This window comes from Sceloporus undulatus, chromosome 8 (assembly GCF_019175285.1).
Source record: "Sceloporus undulatus isolate JIND9_A2432 ecotype Alabama chromosome 8, SceUnd_v1.1, whole genome shotgun sequence".
Classification (NCBI taxonomy): domain Eukaryota; kingdom Metazoa; phylum Chordata; class Lepidosauria; order Squamata; family Phrynosomatidae; genus Sceloporus; species Sceloporus undulatus.
In genome coordinates, this window is record NC_056529.1 from 8,891,408 (window position 1) to 8,912,236 (window position 20,829).

Genomic DNA, 20,829 nt, shown 5'->3' on the forward strand with positions numbered 1-20,829 from the left:
ACTTGAAGGCAAGCAGCAGGTGAGCAGCCATGTCAGCTGGCCTGGGCAGGACCTATTACAGCTGCCTGGCATTCCTACCAGGAGGACTAATAACTAAGAGAGGCAAGCAAGAGTATATGGGAACCAGTGCAAGGAGAAGTGATAAAAAGAGACAAATGTGAGGGGAGAAATAGCAACAAGGCCATTAAAAAATCAATGGCTGAGCGATAGGGCCACACAGATTCTGAGAGCCCTGGCAGGAAGCCATCCCCATCATTGCAAGCAAGGAATTCCACACTGGCCATAAAACTGCTCAGATGGCATGTCTCTCTCAGTTTGGAAAAATACAGGGACATCAGGAGGGGAGATACCAGCAACACTTTGCCGGAAGAAACAGAACACTGCTAGAATTGGGGAAGTTAGCTTGTATGTGCCAAGAGTGTTAGGAAGCCTCCCCAACTGGAAATGACTGAATGGAAGCTTTCCCAGGCTGAAATCAGATTTAGAGGAAGAGAAAATGGAGTGAAAGTGGAGCAAAAGGGTGTGTGTGAAGGGGTCCCAGCCCTCTGTAAATTTGATAAGCATGCCCTCTATTCTTTCATCCAAGTCGTTGACAAAGTTGAATAGCACTGGACCTTGTGGCACCCTTCATCTCCAAGATGAAGAGGAGCCATGCTTAAATGCCTGCTTAAATCCCCGCTTTTCCCAGTGTAATAAAGCCCCTGCCTAACAGGGAGCAGCTGCCTTGACACAAGGATTATAATTAGCACTTTATTTATATACAGCTTTTAAAAATACAGTTCAGAAGCAGAGAAATGATGCCCAAAGGGCACTCCTTTCCAACCTGATGCCCTCCAGATGTGTGCCCTCCTGAGATGCCCAGCCAGTGGCAGCTGGAGGTGATAAGAGTTGTTCTCCAGCAAATCTGGAGGCAGGGACATAGCTAGGATTTTAGGAAGGGGGGGTTCCAGACTAAGTGCCACCATTATAATGGGGCTTGAGTGCGGCGGCGCAGCAGCACACACCATTCATTTTTCTAATGGGAGGGGGGGGGCCCGGCCCCCCAGACCCCCCCCCCTGGCTACATCCCTGCTGGAGGGCAGAAGGCTGGAGAAGGCTGCCACAAGGAGAGAAGGAAACCCCCATAAGTGGTTAGTGAGTTGGGAAGAGCAGTATGAGATACCTGCAGAAACCCAGGTAAGACCTCCATCTTGTCTCCTTGACAAAAGCTCAGCACGTTTAACAGCTGCAGGCAGACAGAAATTCAACACATGAAGCTTTTTTGTCATTTGGAACGCTCATCTTTCAGACTAATGAACGGAGCAGGGACATGGGGTGAAGCTTCAGAAGCAGAAGAGGGCAGGCTAAGGCAAGGGAAGGGGATCTGAGGTAATAAAGCTTTTTGTGGAGTGTGTTGCAGGAAAGTGTAGTAGATATAAGTCTGACTTTGCATAACATTGGGAGGTGAACACATGGCCAGACTGGGCCACAGCCACATCGACCTCCTGGGGGCAGGCACCCCTCCCAGCAATATCTCCAAGGCTGGAGCAGGCCTAACAAAAGCTGAACCCCCAAATGGCAGGCATCTCATTGGGGTGGCCCCTCTCCAAACAGATATGAGAAGGAGGTGGTTGCTCCTATTTCTTCACTTTGGAGTCGTAAGTGCCGGCGTGCTTGTAGGCTGACACGTAGCCGCTGTTGTCCACGATGTTCTCCCGCCCGCTCTTGCCTTTGCCCTTGCCGCTCTCGTCAAAGCGTTCCTTGTGGGAGCCCGTGTACTTGGACGTGTCCGTGAGTCTCTCCACAGCCCCCACGGACTTGGCTTTCTGCCGACGGAAAGAAAAACACAAGGGAGGCTCAGAGCTATTCTTTCTTTGATGGCCCACCACACTATAAATAAATTAAATTAAATTAATAAATACATTCAAACCATCGGTGACCATCCCGTCCTAAAAGCCTTTTGTCCTCTTGACCTTCTCTGCTCCTGAAATTAGTATACAGTGGGTCCTTAGTGTCCAATGGGGTTTGGTTCCAGGATTATGGATACCAAAATCCATAGATGCTCAAGTCTCACTAAATACAATGGCATAGTAAAATAGTGTCCTCTATCTAAAATTGCAAAATCAAAGTTTGCTTTTTGGAATTTGTATTGTCAAAAATATTTTCAAGCTGTGGATAAAGAATCTGCGGATATGGAGGGCCAACTGTATTATTATTACTACAACTACTATTACTACTACTACTACTATAATGTTTGAGGTTTGTGTTTTTAAGATATTCTATTTTAATTCCTAACCGTTTTAACTTTTTAAATGGTTTAACTGTTTTTTTAAATTTTATATTTATACATTTTAACGAGGTATTGTTTTTAAATTTGTATTGTTATAAATCTGCTGTTCGCTGCCTTGGGTCCCTATAATGGGGTGAAGATGGGATATAAGAAAATAATAATAATAATAATAATAATAATAATAATAATAATAATAATAATAATAGCAACTACAACAGGTTATCCAAATCAGCTTGGCAACAGTTCCAAGTCCCAGTTCTAGACATAACATGCCCAGCTTCTTAGCCCCGATCTCCGCAGCATCTACTCACGGTGACTCCCACATTGGCTGGCTCTTTGCCTGCTACCAGCTGGCAGATAGATTCGTAGGCTTCTTCCTTGCCTTTGTCCTTAAACCTCTTTGGGGCCAGCTCTTCCAAAGCCTTTTTGAATTCCTCGTAGTTTATGACTCTGGCCGTCTTCCCCCTGGAATAGAAGGGGCGCAAAGGGCTCAGAGTTGGCTGCCTTCGCTGCATGAGCTCATAATAAACCTTTTAAGACTAGTGTTGAAATGAATAAATTTAGGGTTACTATATTTTGAAAAGTAAACCATAAACCAAAAAGCAATGACGCACATCAACTACTTCAAACTACCAATTGCTATGAGGACACTCGCTTTAAAAAGCTATACTAAATAAGCTGTGATGATTGTTGCTAGAAATATTCTTAACCTTCATTGTATTTAAATAACAGCAATTTTGTGTTCCTTTTCCCTTTCTCTACTGTGGATAGACATTTTAGCTCTAAAAAAGTGGACACGTCTGGGAAAAGGAGGGGATATGGTAACCCTAATAAGTTAAAAGGAGAAATAAGAAAAACACATATGGAACTCTTTCACATCTGGATGCACAAGAAGAGGGCATTCATCTGTGCCCATCATTACGCATCGCACATTGGGCATCAGGGCCCATTTCTGAACATGCATTGTTCAGTGTTGCTCTCCTGTATGGGACTTGAGCAGTGCTAGCCTGGTGTAACTCCACCAGCAGATATTTATGTTATGTTGTGGTGATTTAGGATTGTGGACTAGGATTAGGACACAAGAGATTAGTCTGCAAAACAACCAACTTTTCATTGCAGTGTCAAAGTGCAAACAGGTGGGCTCATTCTCTCTCATGCCACCCTCTTACGGTTAAAAAAAAGTTGCCCATAAACAGTACAAAAGCAGTACAAAACAATGCAAAAGCAAATATTGCTGAATCAAACAGCGACAGCACCACTGAGCAAAGCATGAGCCATTGCCCCAGAAGCACAGATGTGCTACACAGCAGTGCCAAACTAAAGCTGGCACTGACATAATATTGTTTTGTCTGTTTGCTTGTTTTTGAAGCTATTATTTGGAGCAGAAACATAAGCTTGTGAAAGGATGGGCAACTGGGACAGAACTAGGGACAATTTTTTCTTCCATTAAAACCTTCTGCAGTCTGCTAAAAATGCCAAGGGAAAAAAAATACAACCAGATGAAGTGACTGGATGTCTATTTCTAGATTTGAAAAACTGGGACTTTTTAATGCTAAATGATGCAGAGAGGCATCCGATTTAAAGGCAAACTGCTGCTCCCAAAGGCTTCTAGCAGAAACAATTTACTTTTTTTCTTTTTCTTTTCCTTCTCTTTCTTCTTCTCTCTCTCTCATTTTTTTCTCTCCATTTTTTATTTGGCAGGGAGGGGGAAGACAGTATGAGTGAATTTCACTACCACCATCCTGTGTCAAAAGGTAAAAGATCAGTGAATTAGTTTAGGAAATTTAATGTGGGGTTGGGGAGGAAGAATCAACCTTCTTCAAACTGCAGATAATTTTATACAGCTCTGTTTAGGGGAATCTTGGTCGCAGTCCAAGAATAAGCCCTAAGTCTTCTATCGTTCCACCACTTTACTCACCTTTCTTCTATGATATGGGACAGGAAGAGATACTTACTTCACCTTGGTGAAGACGATATCTACATCGGTGCCTGTGACCCCTTTGCCATCAATGACTTTGCAGTCTTTGCATAGTTTCGCCCAGTTCTTGCCATTCATTTCTTGGCCAGTAGCTTTGGTGTCCCCATATATGGCAAATTTCCGGAAACTCTCCTCCAATGAAGCCATGTCTGTGCTTTCTGCCATGATGCTCTGTAAACAACAGAGGAAGCAAAGGTTCAGATGTAGGCAACGGAGGTTAAACATGCAGCCATACGCATGCTTTCTAAAGGCTAGGGATGGGGCTAGCTATGCGGAGCAGCAAAAAGATAGTACTGATTCCCAGAATAACAATCTGTATTCACTGAAGAAATTTCCCTTCAGTCCCCCGATTTCTAGCATTGCAAAGGGCAAGACACTGGGCCACACCGCACTATGCAACTGTAGCATCATGATTTCTAGCATTATTGTTTTTTCTAGTGATCCATGTCTTCTCATGATGTGGCCAAAGTACGATAGTCTCAACTTGAGCATCTTTGCTTCCCAGGGGAGCCCTGGTCTCTGTCCAAGAACCCATGTGTTTGTCTTCTTGGCTGTCCATGGGATCCTAAGTACTCTTCTCCAGCTGTAGTTTAGCAAGCACTGCTCTTGGGAAACGCTGTCCGTTTCTCATGGGCATGTGCCCTTAGCTCTCCCCTTCTCCTGGCTCCCTGCCCGCCTCCACCCATGCCAAGGGCAGGCTATTAGGGCACCAGCCAACCTGGGGGTTTGCCAGGTCCACCTTAGTTACGGACCGACACTAAACACAAACAGGCTTGTGGGCTTGGCTGCTGGGGTGGCCACAGTTTGTGTTGCCTGGTGACAGTTGCTAGGGGAGGGTTGTGCTCCTTGGACGCTGTTGCTGTGGGGAGGATGGCAGGATTAGCATGTATACTTCACACCAGCAGAAACACACACTCGTCTCTTTGTGTATGTGCGCGCGTGTGTGTAAGTTTATTTCTCTGTTTAAAACTTCTCTGGTCGATCAAGACCGTTCCTGGAAAGGAACAAAAGGAGACTAGAAATCACAGATTTAAGAAGACAGTGGTGGAATTGTGCCATTCCTATGCATGGAAATACCTGCAGCAAATATGTGTGGGTACACAACTGTAAGCAAGAGCAGATTACCCTCAAACCTTTAAATCCCACATACAAAAAGGTACTGATAGTTGAGAACATGAGAACGCATAGATTTCCATGGACCTGTGTAAGGAAGAAAATGGGCATGCCTCTGGACACAAAGCTACATAAAGTTTCCTTTTACAGTACAGACATGAGCATTTATTAAAGTTTAGACTTTTACAGTAAAGGCACGAGCATTTATTAAAAGTTTAGACACAAACACGAAGGGGAATATCAGACGGGGGATGGGGCGTCCTTGTCCCATCCTTTTCCTGTCCTTGTCCTATCCTTCTTGCACCATCATGGGAAGGACTTTCAGACAATGTTGCACTGATCCTGTCATTGTCTCGTCCAGGAAGCATGAGTGACAGCAATTGCACGAAAGCTTTTCAAATGACATTGCACTGATTCTGCCATTGTTCCCTCAGTGGAGTGGAATTGTCCTATCCTTGTCCTTCATTTTGGAAGAAACCGTTAATGCAATTCCACTTCACTGACAGGTTCATGACAGGATCAGTGCAACATGGGAGAATGTCTTTTCCACAATAACTGTCACGGATGGGTTTTGCGTCTGTCCCCTCTCTGATAATCTCCATAGTATGAGCATCAGTGATTAATTTCCAAGAAAAGATATACAGTAGGACAGGCCTGTTTGGAAGCCTTTATTTATTATTTATTGAGTACATATGCATCAGACCTTTCCTCCAACAAGGTCAGATTAGTATACATGGTTCTCATCCTCTCCATCCTCAGAGCAACCTGTACAGTAGGTCAAGTTGAGAGAGAGGGAAAAAACACTGTGAGGGAAGGTGCAGCTTCTCTCCCAAGTCCCAGCTCTAACCATTACACATGCTGGCCCTCTAATCCCAGTGTGAAAACTATAGTTATTTACTGGTGAAAGAAAAGCATCCTGTGCATGCCTCTACATTTCAGGCAGAGACTAGAAAAGTCACTGCTCATTCTGGCTGGGAGATTATGGGAACAGTAAACTAAAAGGTTGTCTAAAGGAATTCTAGGAGTTCTGATCCACAAAAGTAACTCTTCCAACCTTTGGCTTAAGGGCTACACTTAACATTAAAAAAAACCCAGCTGTATGATATTATTGGTTCAAATTAATTCATTCCATCAGTAAGAAATGTCATTGAATGCGTATCCACCAAGGAAATATTCAGTTATCCAGATCCTGACTTTTCACTAGGTAGGTCAAAATATGGGAGCCATTATACGCTTTAAGCTTAAACATGTCCCCAGTCATATATGCTGGGATTTGTGTGAATGCCCATTCATAAATGCACAGACAGCTGTCTATCTTCTGTACTTTAAAGACAATTCTTTGCTACACACTTATGTTCCAGTTTCCATCAGATCAATACATATGGCTTTGCATCATTCTTACAGCAACCCTGAGGGCTGATCATGGTAAACGTGTTGTCACTTTACAGCTGATCTGCAATTCTAATCTGAGTCTCCCACATCCAGACCCAAACCTCTAACCCTGTTTTCAGATTACCTCGTTACTCTGCGATTGTCTACATGCTAAAAACAAAAAACCCGCATACCTACCTAGTGGTCACTGTGATGAGTTCACACGACGTTCTGGAAGATTTGCACAGAATCCACTGGGAATCTGCAGGGAATGCAGTTCAGAGGGCTTTAGTCTGATTTTTTAAAACTCACCTTCCCCTCCAAATCTGGATAATCCTGTGTGTGGCCAGGTGCTCCCAGGCAGCTTCAATATGGAGCTGGAGGGGAGAAGTTTTTGATGGGCAGGACTGGTTGGTTCTGGCATGCCAGGTGTGTGCCACTTTCTCCCCTCATCCTCATCCTCTGATTGCTTTATCCACACATGCCCTTTCGTCTGAGCGGTTTCCCCTCTTAGCATCACTAGGTTTGGTGTCACCTCCAGGCTACCTGGCACACACCCCAGCCACCCCCCTCTGCCAACCAAGCCATCCTGCTGTTGTGGGGGTGAGGTGCTCCTGCCATCCATCAGCCCTTTCCATGCCTGGCAGGGCTGCTGACCCAGTGAGAAAGAGAGTCACCTTGTTGCGCGATGAACGCTGGCTTGCCCAACTTCTGCTTTCTTGGCCAACAACTTCTAATAAGCCGGCTGCTGCTGCAATGAATGAGCTGCTGCCTCTCTTGCTTTTTTTCCTCCACCCCTTTCAGTTACACACACACACACACACACACACACACACACACACACACACAGAGCCAACAGCATCACACCAGCCCTGGAATCCAGCCTCTTCTCAGCAGTGACTGATTTCAAGTCATATCTGGATTGATTCTCACTTTGCACATAAAGCTTGTGCCCCTAAACCCTCAGGGACATGGTCCTGGGAACCCTGACTGGCCACTGAATCCCTTTCCCTTCCAACCAGCAACTCTGCCAGACCCAGAAGATAACAGCTCCCCTGGAAAGCAGCTCCTTCTCCCCAGTGGGCCCTGATGCGGTTGGGGTCCTGCACCCTTCCCACAAAAGGAACAGCATCCATGGCCACCCTGCAGTCATTGGAGATTTTCACACAGGGACGGGATCGTTCCAGCGTCCTTATCCCATCCGTGACCTGAGTGAAAGTGATAGTGCAAATCTCTTTTTTTACAGTATTATTGTTTCTTTGCATTTCATTTTTCTTGTGTTTACTTCTGTGTAATTTTAAGTTAATAATATATTACTGATGGGAGGGAACAAAAAAGAAATAATATACAGTATGGTTAAATCAATCACTGGAAACGATCTGTTAATGATAGGCCGCATGTACTGCAAATATTCCACAGACAGAATTCATAAATCATGCTTCCTACAGGCATCCAGGTTATAATGCTACATGATATTAAGGACTGAAATGTTGGCTGCCGCCTATGTCTTCTCTTACTATCCTACAGCTCTGTTTAATAGCCTAGTCCTTTCAATAATGGATGTTTTCTTTTCCTGAATATTCCCTAGTGAGTAATCTGTTGCGGAGGTTTTTTTCCACAGCAGCTGCATTACAAGTAAAACGTTGTCACTGGACTATCTAGCACAATTCAGGGCTAAACTAAACAACTCTATTAAATACACACATTTGAATATTCTCCCATTTTTTACAGCTGAAATTGGACCAAGCAACATCCGAATGTGGTCAAGATGGCCAAATGAAGAAGAATACATAAGATAGGAGACGCTAAAGCAGTTTACTTTTGCCTGAACCTACTAGGAAGAGCAATATAATACTTTCTCGTCTCGCCTCTCCTTTCCCTCTGCTGAATTAACTGAGTGCAAACTATTTTTGCACCTTGAACTCAGTCTGTAGGAGTTGAAGAAAGCTGAGGACCAAGGGAGGAGAGAAACTGGGACATTTTAAATGCAGTTGAAAAATGGGATGACAGAGGAGTAACTGGGATTGTTTCTGCAAATTTGGGACCATTGCAGCACAGGAATACATACTGTGCAGTGAAATGTCCCTTTCTTTCATTTTCACATACATGTAAGTATGTCTGGCCCTCATAAATCAGTTTGTGTTTTGCTTTTAAATAAAAAACAAACTAGATCTTGCAAGCCTAAGGCATACTCCTCATAGAGAAACAAGAATGGGCTGGGGAAACAAATAATCTGACTGTGTATATACAGATACCATCTCAGAGCTTTCAAAATGTACTTTGGTGTAATGGTTTGTTGATCCGGGTTCAGTTCCCCGCTTGAGCATAAAAACTCATTGGGTGACCTTGGACAAGTCCCACTCTCTCAGCCTCAGAGGATGGTAGTGGCAAAACCCCTCTGAGGAAACTTGCCAAGAAAGCCCTAGGATAGGTTTGCCTTCAGATCATCATAGTTAATTTTACAAATTCTGGATTTTTAATGTGGCACAGAGGAAGGAAGGTGAACTCTTCATTCCCAAATTGCAATGCCATTTGACTCCAATGGGATTTCTGCCTCCCTCCCCACCCCAGCATTACCACATAAAGTGGGACAATTTTTGTCAAGATCACAACTGACAAGGTATGAGATAAACGTCCTCTCCCTATATGCTGTGGTCTTGACAAATATAAGTCACCTTCATCATGCTCAATACAGTCAGCCCTCCGTATTGGTGGACTAGCCATCTGTGAATTGGAGCATCTGCCAGTAGACCCACACCATTATTGTTGTGCATCCACTGACAATCACGGGACTTAGTATCTATAGTGGTGGTGGGGTGGGAATCAAGAACAGAACCCCCCACACATACTGATAAGGAGAGCTTACGTTTTGTATTATATTTTTGCAGATCCAGTTGTAACTAAGGGATTGAAAGGATGTCACATCGAGGATGCAGCAAGCTTGTTTTCTGCAGCTCCAGAGATTAATAGTCATTTGTTGGGGGTGTTTTGATTGTGAGTTCCTGCATGGCAGAATGGGGTTGGAATGGATGGCCTTTGGGGTCTCTTCCAGCTCTGTGATTCTAGTAATCTCACATTTGATTCTCACTTTACACATTAAGTTTGTGCCCCTAAAAACTCAGCAACATGATCACGGGAGCCCTGACTGGCTATGCAATAGAAAAGATTCCTGACTGGCTGTAGCTTCATGTCTTGCAGTCAATCGAGACTCCCACCTGTATTTCTCTGAGAATTTGGCAGAGCTTGAGAAAGTTATTTTTTGGATTACAATTCCCAGAATTCGCACTGGTATCTAGAGGGTGCAGAGCAAAAGAGCAGCTTTTCCAAACTGTGTCACTTTATCTTCAGTTGGCTGTCAGAGACCCCTTATAGTCAAGGCAAGAGATGCTCTTTTGACTTTTTGGAGCACTCGCATGCCCTTCATTCTGCCCATGTTTATGGCAGACAACACCATGGTAGCCACAGCAAACATGATTGACATCCAAAACTGTGAAGCGGCCAGGTAGAGGGCAGCAGCTCTTAATCCTCCTATTTATTCAAAACATTTCTTCTCTCCTGCTTTCCCGCAGTTGCCCAAGGTATTTGCTCAAGCACCGAACAAGTATTGTAGGGATTCTTTCATCACAATGCAGAACCAGCTCAAGCATTACACACAGTTGGCCAGTTGCACCCTTCCCAAAGGTCTTGGATACATACACAAACAAACATACACACACTGCACTGGCAACACTAGGCATGTTCATGCAACACCCTGACTCTACTCAGACATCACACCAAATCCATCATGTAGTTTTTAAAATAACACAAGGCAGGTTTTCAACTTCCAAAGTTACAAGAGGCAAATCGGGGTTAATGAGGTGATCTGTCTACTTTCCTCCCTTTTTTCTTGGCAGCAGTCAGCTTTTTTAAATCCATCTTTCCTTCAAAGGTGCACCAGCCTCTGGTGGCAGGAGGATGTCCATAGGCATACCTTGATCATTCAAACACTGTGCCAAACCACAGTTAGCACAAACCATGGTTTGCAAACCCAGCTGAAAGGGTTTTTTCCCCCAAGGTATAATTCCCACAACATGCCAGCTGTGGAATTCTGGGAGCCAAAAGATAACTTTTCCCAAGATCTGCTTCAATACATGGTTTTTGGTTCTGGCTTGCCAGCCAGTCTCAACCTGTGGAACATATCTGAGGCTTTTATTGGGATTATAAGATTCCTTGGCTTTTAAAAATTTTAAGACCTATTTGTACTGATTTTAATCATCCATCCCTGCAGTGGTAGATTGTATACATTGGTTTATATAATTATCTTTCTATTGCTTATATTGCATCTTTTAACGACGTTGGCATGCTACCCAGAAAATTCTCTTTTATGGAGTGCCATGAACACATTGCTAATAAATGATTAAAAATAAATGTGTGCATTTCAAGGCTGGGCTGAACAAGACAGGGTTGTGGGGTGGCACCCCTGGTATTCCTCCATCTGCCATTCAGCGGCAGTTTGCCTCTTTGGGGGAGCCTGAATGTTATTGTGGAAAGGGCATTGTGAAAGGAAAGCTGGGAAGATACAGAATTTGTGTATACCTGGGTGACTCATTTCATTTCAGAACAAGTCAGTGCATTTATTTTCCTTTATTAATTTTTTATGCCATCTTTCTTCCACATACCTGAAGGTGATGTACATGGTCCAGTGACAAAGACAGCCGCCCTCCACAAATGTATCCAAACAAAGGCCATACCTAGAAATGGTCAGGAATCCATAGGCACCACATTACATTTCTATACATTTCAGAAAAAACATCCAATGGGCGCTGGAATGCATTGAGGAGCAAGCACTCAGCTAGCTAATATGCTGAGATATTATTCCATTTAATGAACAGAGGTTAATTTTATTTCAAATGAAGCCTAGGAGGAAGAGAATTAGCTTCCTTCCCGTAACAAACTGCAGCTTGAAAGTGGGGTGGGTCTTTTGTTCAGATCACAGCGTGAATGGAAAGGGATAAATAATGCATATACACAGATGTGCATGGACACAGACAGCTCTTGTTTAATAGTAAATGGAGGGGAAAACATAGATATAACAAATGAAACCATGCTTTTCTCATTTAGCTTTAAGATATCCTCACTTCTGTTGTTGCGTGGTAGATTGACAGACTCCATTAATGAGGTTATGGATATGAAGTTGCAAGAACGAACCAGAGCAATGGAGGATAGGGAGTCTTGGAGATCTCTCATCCACAGGGTCACCATGGGACAAGATCAAGAGCTATTAACAACAAACAAAATTATGATGAAAGCCAGCTTGAGGTAGTGGTTTGAGTACCAGCTTGGAGGACAGGGTTTGATTCCCCGCTTGAGCATGAAAAACCTACTGGGTGACTTTGGGTAAGTCACAGACTCTCAGCTTCAGGGGCAAAACAAGCAAACAACCCTTGGAAGAAACCTTGCCAAGAAAACCCCATGAAACAGTGTCACAGCCTCAAGGGATGGCCATGGCAACCCTGCTCTGAAGAAACGTGTTAAGAAAGCCCTATGCTAGGTTCCCCTTAGAGTTGCCATAAAACATAGAATCCTAGAGTTGGAAGAGACCCCAAGGACCTTCAGTTCAACTCCCTGCCATGCAGGAACTCACAATCAAAGCACCACAACAGATGTCCATCAAGCCTATGTTTAAAAACTTCCAAAGGAGGAGACTCAACCACAATCCGCAGGAGTGTCTTCCCCTGTCAAACAGCTCTTAATTTCCGGAAAATCCACTTAATGTTGAGGTGGAATCTCTTTTCTTGTAGCTTGCATCCATTGTTCTGGGTCCTAGTCTCTGGATCAGCAGAAAACAAGCTTGCTCCATCCTCAATGTGACATCCCTTCAAATATTTAAAGAGAGCTCTCATATCACCTCTTCGCCATCTCTTCTTCAGGTCGCCATAAGCCATAGAGTCATAGAGTTGGAAGAGACCACATCCAGTTCCCTAAGACTCTCCTCAAAAAGCATGTTTTTCAGACCCTTCACCATTTTAGTGGCCCTCCTCTGGACACACTCCATCCTCTCAACATCCTTTGTGAATTGAGCTGCCCAAATCTAGACGCAATATTCTAAGTGAGGCCTGACCAATGCCAAACAGAGTGACCCCAAGAATGATCCAGTCCAAACCCATTCTGCCATGCAGGAACACATAATCAAAGCAATCCAAAGAGATGACCACCCAAGCAGGGACGTAGCCAGGATTTTAGGAAGGGGGGGTCCAGACTAAGTGCCCCCCCCCCCCTGGCTACATCCCTGACTCAAGCTTCTGTTTAAAAACCACCAAAGAAGAAGACTCCCATCACACTCCAGGGCAGTATGTTCCACTGCCTTACTGTCAGGAAGTTCCTCCTAATGTTGAGGTGGAATCTCTTTTCATATAGCTTGCATCTATTGCTCCGGGTCCTCTTCTCTGCAGCAGCAGAAAACAAGCTTGCTCCCTCCTCAATATGACATCCCTTCAAGTATTTAAACAGGGCTATCATATCACCTCTTAACCTTCTCTTCTCCAGGCTAAACATCCCCAGTGCTCCTGGAGTCCTTTCTTTCCCACCCAGTGGGCTGAGTGGGTGCAATGGGTGTGACTGTGGGAAAAGAAGGACCAGAACTCCCCAGACCCTCTCCCACCTGCGAATCTGCACCCTGAACCCCCAGGTCCAAATCCCCCCTTGCATTCCTCCTCTTTTCCTTACCCGGCTTCGCCTTGCAGCCTTGCAGTGCCTCTCTAACCTCTTGCAAGCGCTAGATCCCTGGGCGAGGTCCAGCTGTTGATTGGCGTCTCCATGGAGACCTCAAGGACACACACTGCAGCATCATCCTCATCCCAGAGCAAGAGCCTCTAGGCTTAGAGACCTCTCTCTCTGGGCACCGCCCTTCCCTGCAGCAACAGCAGCAACAGCAACAGCTGGCCAAGAGCCAGAGGCCCTGTCCAACAGCTCTTGGATCCATTGCCAGGGAAGTCAGTAGTGTTTAGGTGGAATCTCTTTTCCTGTAGTTTGAATCCATTGCTCCATGTCCTATTATCTGGAGCAGCAGAAAAGAAGCTTGCTCCATCCTCAATGTGACACCCCTTTAAATGCTTAGAATCATAGAGTTGGAAGAGACCTCCAAGGGCCATCCAGTCCAGCCCCATTCTGCTGTGCAAGAACTCACTATCAAAGCACCCCCGAAAGATGGCCATCCAGCCTCTGTTTAAAGCAGTGATCCCCAAACTGTGCCCTTTAAGGGATTTTGGGCTTGAGCTCCCAGAATCCCAAACTCTTGGCCAACATGGCTGAGGCTTCTGGGAGCTCAAGTCCAAAATCCCTTAAAGGGCACCGTTTAGGGATCCCTGGTTTAAAGACTTAAACAAGGCTATCATATTAAGCATTATGGAAGATCCTGCCAAGCAGATCCAAATCCTCCCTCCCATGTTTGTAACATCTTGCCTGATGAAGAAGCCCATGGAGCTTTGAAAGCTTTCAACAAGTGTATTGTGCAATTTGGTTGGCCAATAAAGGTATCACTGATGGATTTTTGTTTGTATTTGTGAAATGGCCAACATGAATGTTTTCAGCTTGGAAACATGTTGCTCAGTACCCTGAACCCCAAGGTCCAAATCTCCCCTTGCATTCCTCCTCTTTTCTTTACCCAGCTTTGCCTTGCATCCTTGATGAGATGAGAAAAGGGCCTAAATAACCAGATCCTGTCTGATCTTGGGAGCTAAGCAGGGTCAACCCTGGTTAGTACTTGGATGGAAGACACACACACACACCAAATTAATGCCAGGTGCAATAGGTTATATTTGAGAGCATGGAACTGGCAGAACCACCTTTGTGTATTCCTTGCCTAACAAAACCTTGTGCATTGCCAGGCGACTTAAATACACACAGAAAGAGAAAAGTTTAAGATGACAACTTCCAGAATCCCCTCATTCACCATGGCTGGATAGGAGATCCTGAGAGTTAGTTTTTAAAAATCAGTTTTTCCAAGCTCTGGAAATGAGTGTCCTGCACTACCTCTCCTACACCATTTCAATGCTGAGGTTGTTATTTTTAAAGCACTGTGTTTAATTCCTGCCTGTTGTTTTATTTTAAAGGTACAGCTGTGGATGGGGTCCAGGTCAGTCTGTTCACCTTGCCCAGCGTTGTCTCCCATCTGGCTGGCATGGTTGTCCCCTGGGAAATGGAATCCTTTCCCAGTTAACAACTGATCTTTATTTAACTGGAGATGGCAGGGCCTGAATCAATGACCTTCTGCGTGGAAAACAGGTGCTCTGACACCATGTCTTTGCTACTGTCCTCCCGCAGATATAACACCTCCATTTCAAAAAGTGCTCACGACAGCAGGTAGCAACCTCTGAATATGTGCAAAACATTTGTTTCTTTGTACCCGAGGAGCACCAAAGAACAATACACTTGGCGCATCCTCGGAGATTACTAAAGTTGTTGTATTTCGCCATATCGTGAGAAGAAATTTGAAAACCACCAAGTTAAGTGAATGTAGTGTACAGTGGCCCTGCACTGTTGACGCCTCAGATATAGGAGATTATCACACAAGGGACTCCCTGTCCCTCTCTCGTCATTGTCCCATCCTTCCCATTTGATCGCGGGAAGAACTTTCACATGTTGTTCACACTCATCCTTGTGAATGACAGCAATGGCGCCAAAAGCTTTCACATGAAGTCGCACTGATCCTGTCAATAACCCATCATTAACCTGCCATTAAAGCGACATTGGCCGCCATTTTGTATTAACGGATTTTCCGTTATCGCAATGCCGCTTTAATGACATGATCGGCACTGCCGGTGTGAAAGCCTTTCGCTCCAGCTGTCATTTGTGCTGTCAAGGACTGGATATGGATGGGGAGCGATCCCATCCCCGTGTGATAATCTCCATTGTCATGGAGACAAGGCCTAGCCTGAGCAGATTTTCAGAACTTTCTGTGACGATTTTCACAATTCCTGTCCCGCATCATGGCAACATGCAATTATGCAGTCAAGGCTGCGGCTAAGTTTGCAGGAGTCTTTCTGCTTCGATGTTATGCTTCCAGCTATCTATTGTGTGGCTGTTTTGTTTTGGGCCATGTTCCCGTTGTTAGGCAAAACTCACTTGGCAACCTACAGTTCATCCCAGAAAGGGCTGAAGCCAAGGGAGAGAGGAGAGCATGGCCTTCTCCATTAGCTCATACTAACTGCTATTTGCTACTTCCTTTCCTAAAGCTTCCTCTTCCACGGACGTCCAATCTACTTATTATGTAACTTTTCTTTTCTTTTCTTTGGCTGCCCTAATGTGCTTGAATTCTTCTTCCTCTCCCCACCTTTTTCTTTTGTATTGTTGTAATCCTAGAATCCTACAGTTGGAAGAGACCCCAAGGGACATCTGGTCCAATCCAATTCTGCCATGCAGGAACTCACAATCAAAGCATCCTCAACAGATGGCCATCCAACCTGTTTAAAATCTCCAAAGAAGGAGACTCCACCACTCTCTGAGGGAATATGTTCCACTGTCAAACAGCTCTTACTGTCAGGAATTTCATCCTAATATTTAGGTGGAATCTCTTTTTCCTGTAGCTTGCATCCATTTTTCCATGTTCTAGTCTCTGGAGCAGCAGAAAACAAGCTTGCTCCATCCTCAGTGTGACACCCCTTCAAATCCTTAAACAGGGCTACCATATCACCCCTTACCTATCTCTTTTCCAGGCTAAACATGCCCAGCCTAAGTCTTTCCTCATAAGACATGGTTTCCAGACCCTTCACCATTTTGGTGGCCCTCCTCTGAACATGCTCCAACTTGTCAACATCCTTTTTCAATTGTGGTGCCAAGAAATGGACCCAGTATTCCAAGTGAGGACCAAAACAGAACAGAGTGGCACTATTACTTCCCTTGATCTAAACACTATACAGTACTTCTGTTAATGCAGCCTAGAATCGCGTTGACCTTTTTAGCTGCCACGTCACACCTTTGACTTACGTTCAGCTTGTGGTCTACTTGGACTCCTTGTTAAGCCAGATGCCCTCCATCCTATATCTATGCATTTCATTTTTGTCCTAAGTGCAGTACCTTATACGTCTCTGTGTTGAGATTCATTTTGGTAGCTTTGGCCTAGCTTTCTAACTCATGTATTTAGGGACCAGAAAATTAAGCAGAAACATTGGAGTTGCTGCTGATATCAGAGCTTCCCATTAACTCTCCTGTTCCGTTCCCACATTTAGATAGCTGAGGCATCCCCATCTGATGCAGCTAAAACTCACAGTTCTGTGACCTTCTTCCATGTAATGCAATTCATCCCGAGCATTGAGGCAGAGTTGTTATTGTCGTTGTTGTTGTTATGACTACTGCTACTACAACTATTTACTCAAACAATTCTGGGAAAATGCTGGAAATTGTCCTCCCAAAAAGTAACTTCTTCCCTCCACCTCATCTTTGTCCCCTGCCTATCAATCCATGCAACGGACCTGCTGCCCACACTTCCAGTCAGGCCTTCAAGCAGTAATGGGAACATGGCGGGTCAATGGTGACCTACGCCACAAAGAATCTGGAGAATTGTTCAAGAAACCCAAAGGAAAGAGGTCCGAGAATGCTTTTTAGGCACACATCTAGGCAATCTCCATGGTGTCAGGAAACATACAAGATGAAACAGCTATTACAGAGGCAAAAGGCGGGGTGGGGAGGGGAACTGGGAAGAAAGTGGTAAACTGGGGGTGGGGTGGGAGAGGTCAATGGACAGCACAACCCGTCACTGCCTTCCACATGCAGCATTGTTTCATTCAGAATGGAAAGGATGCCAAGAACTGAACAAACAGGCTGCACAACAGAGCAAGGAGAAATGTTTTCAGCTGTAGTGAAAGCAAAGGCGTCTCCAGGGCAGCCAGCTCTGTACAAGTAGCAACCGTGGCAGCATCAGCAGCCGAGCCAATCTGCCCCAGCCCATCCGCAAGTGTCCTACGGTCCCCAAGGTGTCACCTAAAGACTGTACCAGAAAGCAAGAAAAAGGCATTCCTTGACACTACGGCTCCCGTATAATGGCTCTCCTGAGCTTGTTCCCAGTTTAGAAAATCAGGGCCGTGGCCTTCGGATGAACTCTCCCAATGCAGAGCTGGCTTTGTATGAGTGAAGGCTTCCTCTCCTAACTAAACCTGTGCCTATTTTTCTGCAGAAACCTGAGTTTCATATCCTTGCATGTTGTGCTTTGCAGTGTTTTACTGGTTATGGGAAGAAATCTGACCAGCTGGCTACTGCTATCCTTAGCTGTGGCCCTCATCACCATCACTTCAGAACTTGTAGCCCTTTTCTCTCACCACCATGTCACAAGCTAACAGGACTCAATTTTACATTGCAGCTTTATGCACTGGGAGAGAAGCCAAACTCTCCATTAAACAGCATTAAATATTAAACACCATTTTAAAAAAGCAAATAGTCAGATACAAGGACAATTATTTATAATGGAAAGGGACCAAGAATGGAATATTCTTGTGCCACCTTAGAGATACAAAAAGAGCACAAAGCTTCCCTTTTTTTAGCGTTCAGAAACTTGAAAATAGAGTTCTAGGGCCTGGCTCTATAAATGTATTAACTTCCTGGTGACTCTTCACAATTCCATTAACGATTTAGCCATGTGACTCGGTGGATTCCCAACATCATTAAATACAGCTCTACAGAAAAGATGGGGAAGGTAGTCTGGACAGGCCATAGCAGCAAACAAGTTTCTGCAACACTCAGATCAGTCAGAGACATCCAAGTCTGAAAGGAAACACCGCTGAGAGTTAAGAAAGAGAGCTCCTGGAGCCATGGGGTATGGGACACCCCTGGGGAGGGTCTGAAAGCAAAGGAGCTGATGCAAGCTACACAACTGGCATCCTGCAACCTTGCAGGACAGCTGCCACATTCTTCTCAGCAGCTGAGCACAGCAGGGGGAAAGAAACGAGACCCAGGAGCAACTGCCACTCTCTGGGGGCAAGCAAGGGGCGCGCAGCAGGAGGGCAACAAGCCTTGAGGGCAACAAGCCAGCTGGGCGCAAGGCGTCCTGACTTTGGTTTTCAGTGGTACTCAAGTCTGCACTTTCACCTCCTGGCACGTTTTGTAGGGTTTAAGCCAACTCTGCACTTCACTTTTCTCTTGGCTGAAACACCTCTTCCCAGGAGGGTTGTTTAGGGCTCCTCTTTTTTGTTTGGCAAAAGCATTCCAACTTGCTATAATAGCCATGATATGACCAGAAGAATCCCCAATAATATCACCATCCACTGAACAGGGCCTAAGAGGCTGTGACCCAGGTAAAGGGATAAAGGTCTCTGGATAAATCGTGCTCTGGAATGAACCATTCAAAGTGAAGGAGAGGAGAGCACAGAAATCTGACAACAGAAAAAAGCAGGGAGTCAGTAGACAGAAGTTTGGATAGTAAACCATATCCACTCTAGCTTAGGCTTCAAGCATGTCTACTAAGTCTAGAGGGCATTTGGAAAAGCTATTTTTTGAGCAGCAATTCCCAGAATCTCTCCACCAGTAGTTGATGTCCAAAAAAAGTAACTTTTTTATGCTCTAGGTCCTCTGGAAAGCACACCCTCTCAGGTGTGAAAATCATGCATCCTTCCAGATATGACTGAACTGCAGGACCTAGTATCCTTCGCTACTGCTTATGCTGCCTGGGACTGTTCGCAGTTGCAATTCAACCACATGTGGAAGGCTGTATTACTCCCACTCTCCTCAACCTATACAATCTGGTGAACAACAGAAAACATTTAAAGCCTAGAAGGGCCAGTTGTCTTTAGAAGATGAGAGAAGGAGTATGCTTTTTGCTGCCAGTTTACAGATTGAGTCTCCCATATTCAGTTTTGAAATCGAAAAATTTCAAAATCCAGATTGTCCACATGGGTGCCTGAGATAGTGACATCTTTGCTTTCTGATGATTCAAGATCCACAAAAACTTGTTTCATGCACAAAAAAGTATTTAAAATGTTCTGTATAAAATGATCTTCAGACTATATGTATAAGGTGTAAACAAAACATATATAAATTTCATGTTTAGACTTGGGTCCCATCTCCCAAGCTATCCCATTCATGCATCCTTCCAGATATGCAAATATTCAAAACCCCAAAAACTCAGAAATCCAAAACACTTCTTGTCCCAAAGATGGGAGACTCAACCTGTACTGGTTTTACTGGTTGAGTCAGGTGGTGCGTCATGGCTTTGCCACACAGCTATTCAGACTGTGCCCTCTAGAGGCAATCAGCAGTGCTGTCAAACTATGTTGTATACCCACACTCCTTCACATTCTACTGGATACCCGAGCTGAGAGGACAACTAGATACAAGGGAAATTTGACCTGGACAATAATATGGAGAGATGACAGAGGAGGGGTATAATGGGGATTTGAAGATAGATTTATGTGTTGGACCTTGCAGAACACGTCAGCACCTGAGGGATACTGTACTAAATATTCAGATTTGCAGTGAAACATGTTGGGCATCTAGCGAGACAAAACGTCCTGTCCTCACCAATGGCAAGGTACCAAAACAGAAAAACAGTATTTAGTAAAAAGTGTAGAAAATGTTTTATTGTGATCAGAGCTGTCCAAGGTGCTTTCAGATATTGCTGCATGAACATCAGAAGCTGCCTTACAACACCATCCTAGTCCAATATTGTCTGCTCTGCCCAGCAGCTACTCAGGAAGATGTCTCCATCATCATCTACAACCAGATTCCTTAATTTAAAAAAATTAAAAACGTTTTAAAGTAAAAATATCAGCAATATCTTTTGGTTGCATAGCTCCTACCAAAAGGTCCTTCTCCAACAGAGAAGGGGGAAACCAGAGGTTGAAAAAATTAGTTTTTGGGACTGTAATTCTCAGCCAGCATGTTTTTGTCCAAAAATTAACTTTTGCAAGCATTGCTTTGGGAATTGGTACAAGTGGTCCTTGCAACACCAAGCCTATTAAATAAAAATGTATTACAAAGTATGAATAAACCATCACAGAGGAATTAAAACTTGTATGGCAAGGGGTGGAAATCATTACAAATCCTAGCAACTCTAGTCAGACAAGGCTGAGAAGTGCTGGGTGTTGTAGTTCAACAACAGAGCTGCATGAATCCCACATCTATTGTATGGGGC

General features: G+C 44.4%; 1 protein-coding gene across 3 annotated transcripts; it reads right to left on the minus strand.

Annotated features, from left to right (window-relative positions):
* Nucleotides 1-736: 736 nt before the first annotated feature.
* On the minus strand, nt 737-13,590 carry TPPP3 (tubulin polymerization promoting protein family member 3). 3 transcript variants are annotated; one of them, XM_042438537.1, is made up of 5 exons: nt 13,437-13,590; nt 6,930-6,993; nt 4,225-4,418; nt 2,581-2,734; nt 737-1,805 (listed from the first exon to the last, which is right to left on the minus strand). In XM_042438537.1, the coding sequence occupies exons 3-5, from the start codon at nt 4,410-4,412 to the stop codon at nt 1,617-1,619; spliced, it is 531 nt and encodes a 176-aa protein (XP_042294471.1). In that variant the 5' UTR covers nt 4,413-4,418; nt 6,930-6,993; nt 13,437-13,590; the 3' UTR covers nt 737-1,616. The 3 variants fall into 3 exon arrangements, with proteins under 3 accessions (XP_042294471.1, XP_042294472.1, XP_042294473.1); XM_042438538.1 differs by lacking the exon at nt 13,437-13,590 and adding an exon at nt 7,409-7,513; XM_042438539.1 differs by lacking the exon at nt 6,930-6,993.
* Between the last annotated feature and the right edge of the window lie 7,239 nt (nt 13,591-20,829).

Bases quoted from the DNA above. Each gene is read 5' to 3' on its own strand.
- TPPP3 (XM_042438539.1), bottom strand. From the start codon at position 4,412: ATGGCAGAAAGCACAGACATGGCTTCATTGGAGGAGAGTTTCCGGAAA. The intron at 2,735-4,224 runs GTAAGTATCTCT...CTTCTATTCCAG, and splicing joins ATCGTCTTCACCAAGGTGAA to GGGGAAGACGGCCAGAGTCA. The intron at 1,806-2,580 runs GTGAGTAGATGC...TTCCGTCGGCAG, and splicing joins CAGCCAATGTGGGAGTCACC to AAAGCCAAGTCCGTGGGGGC.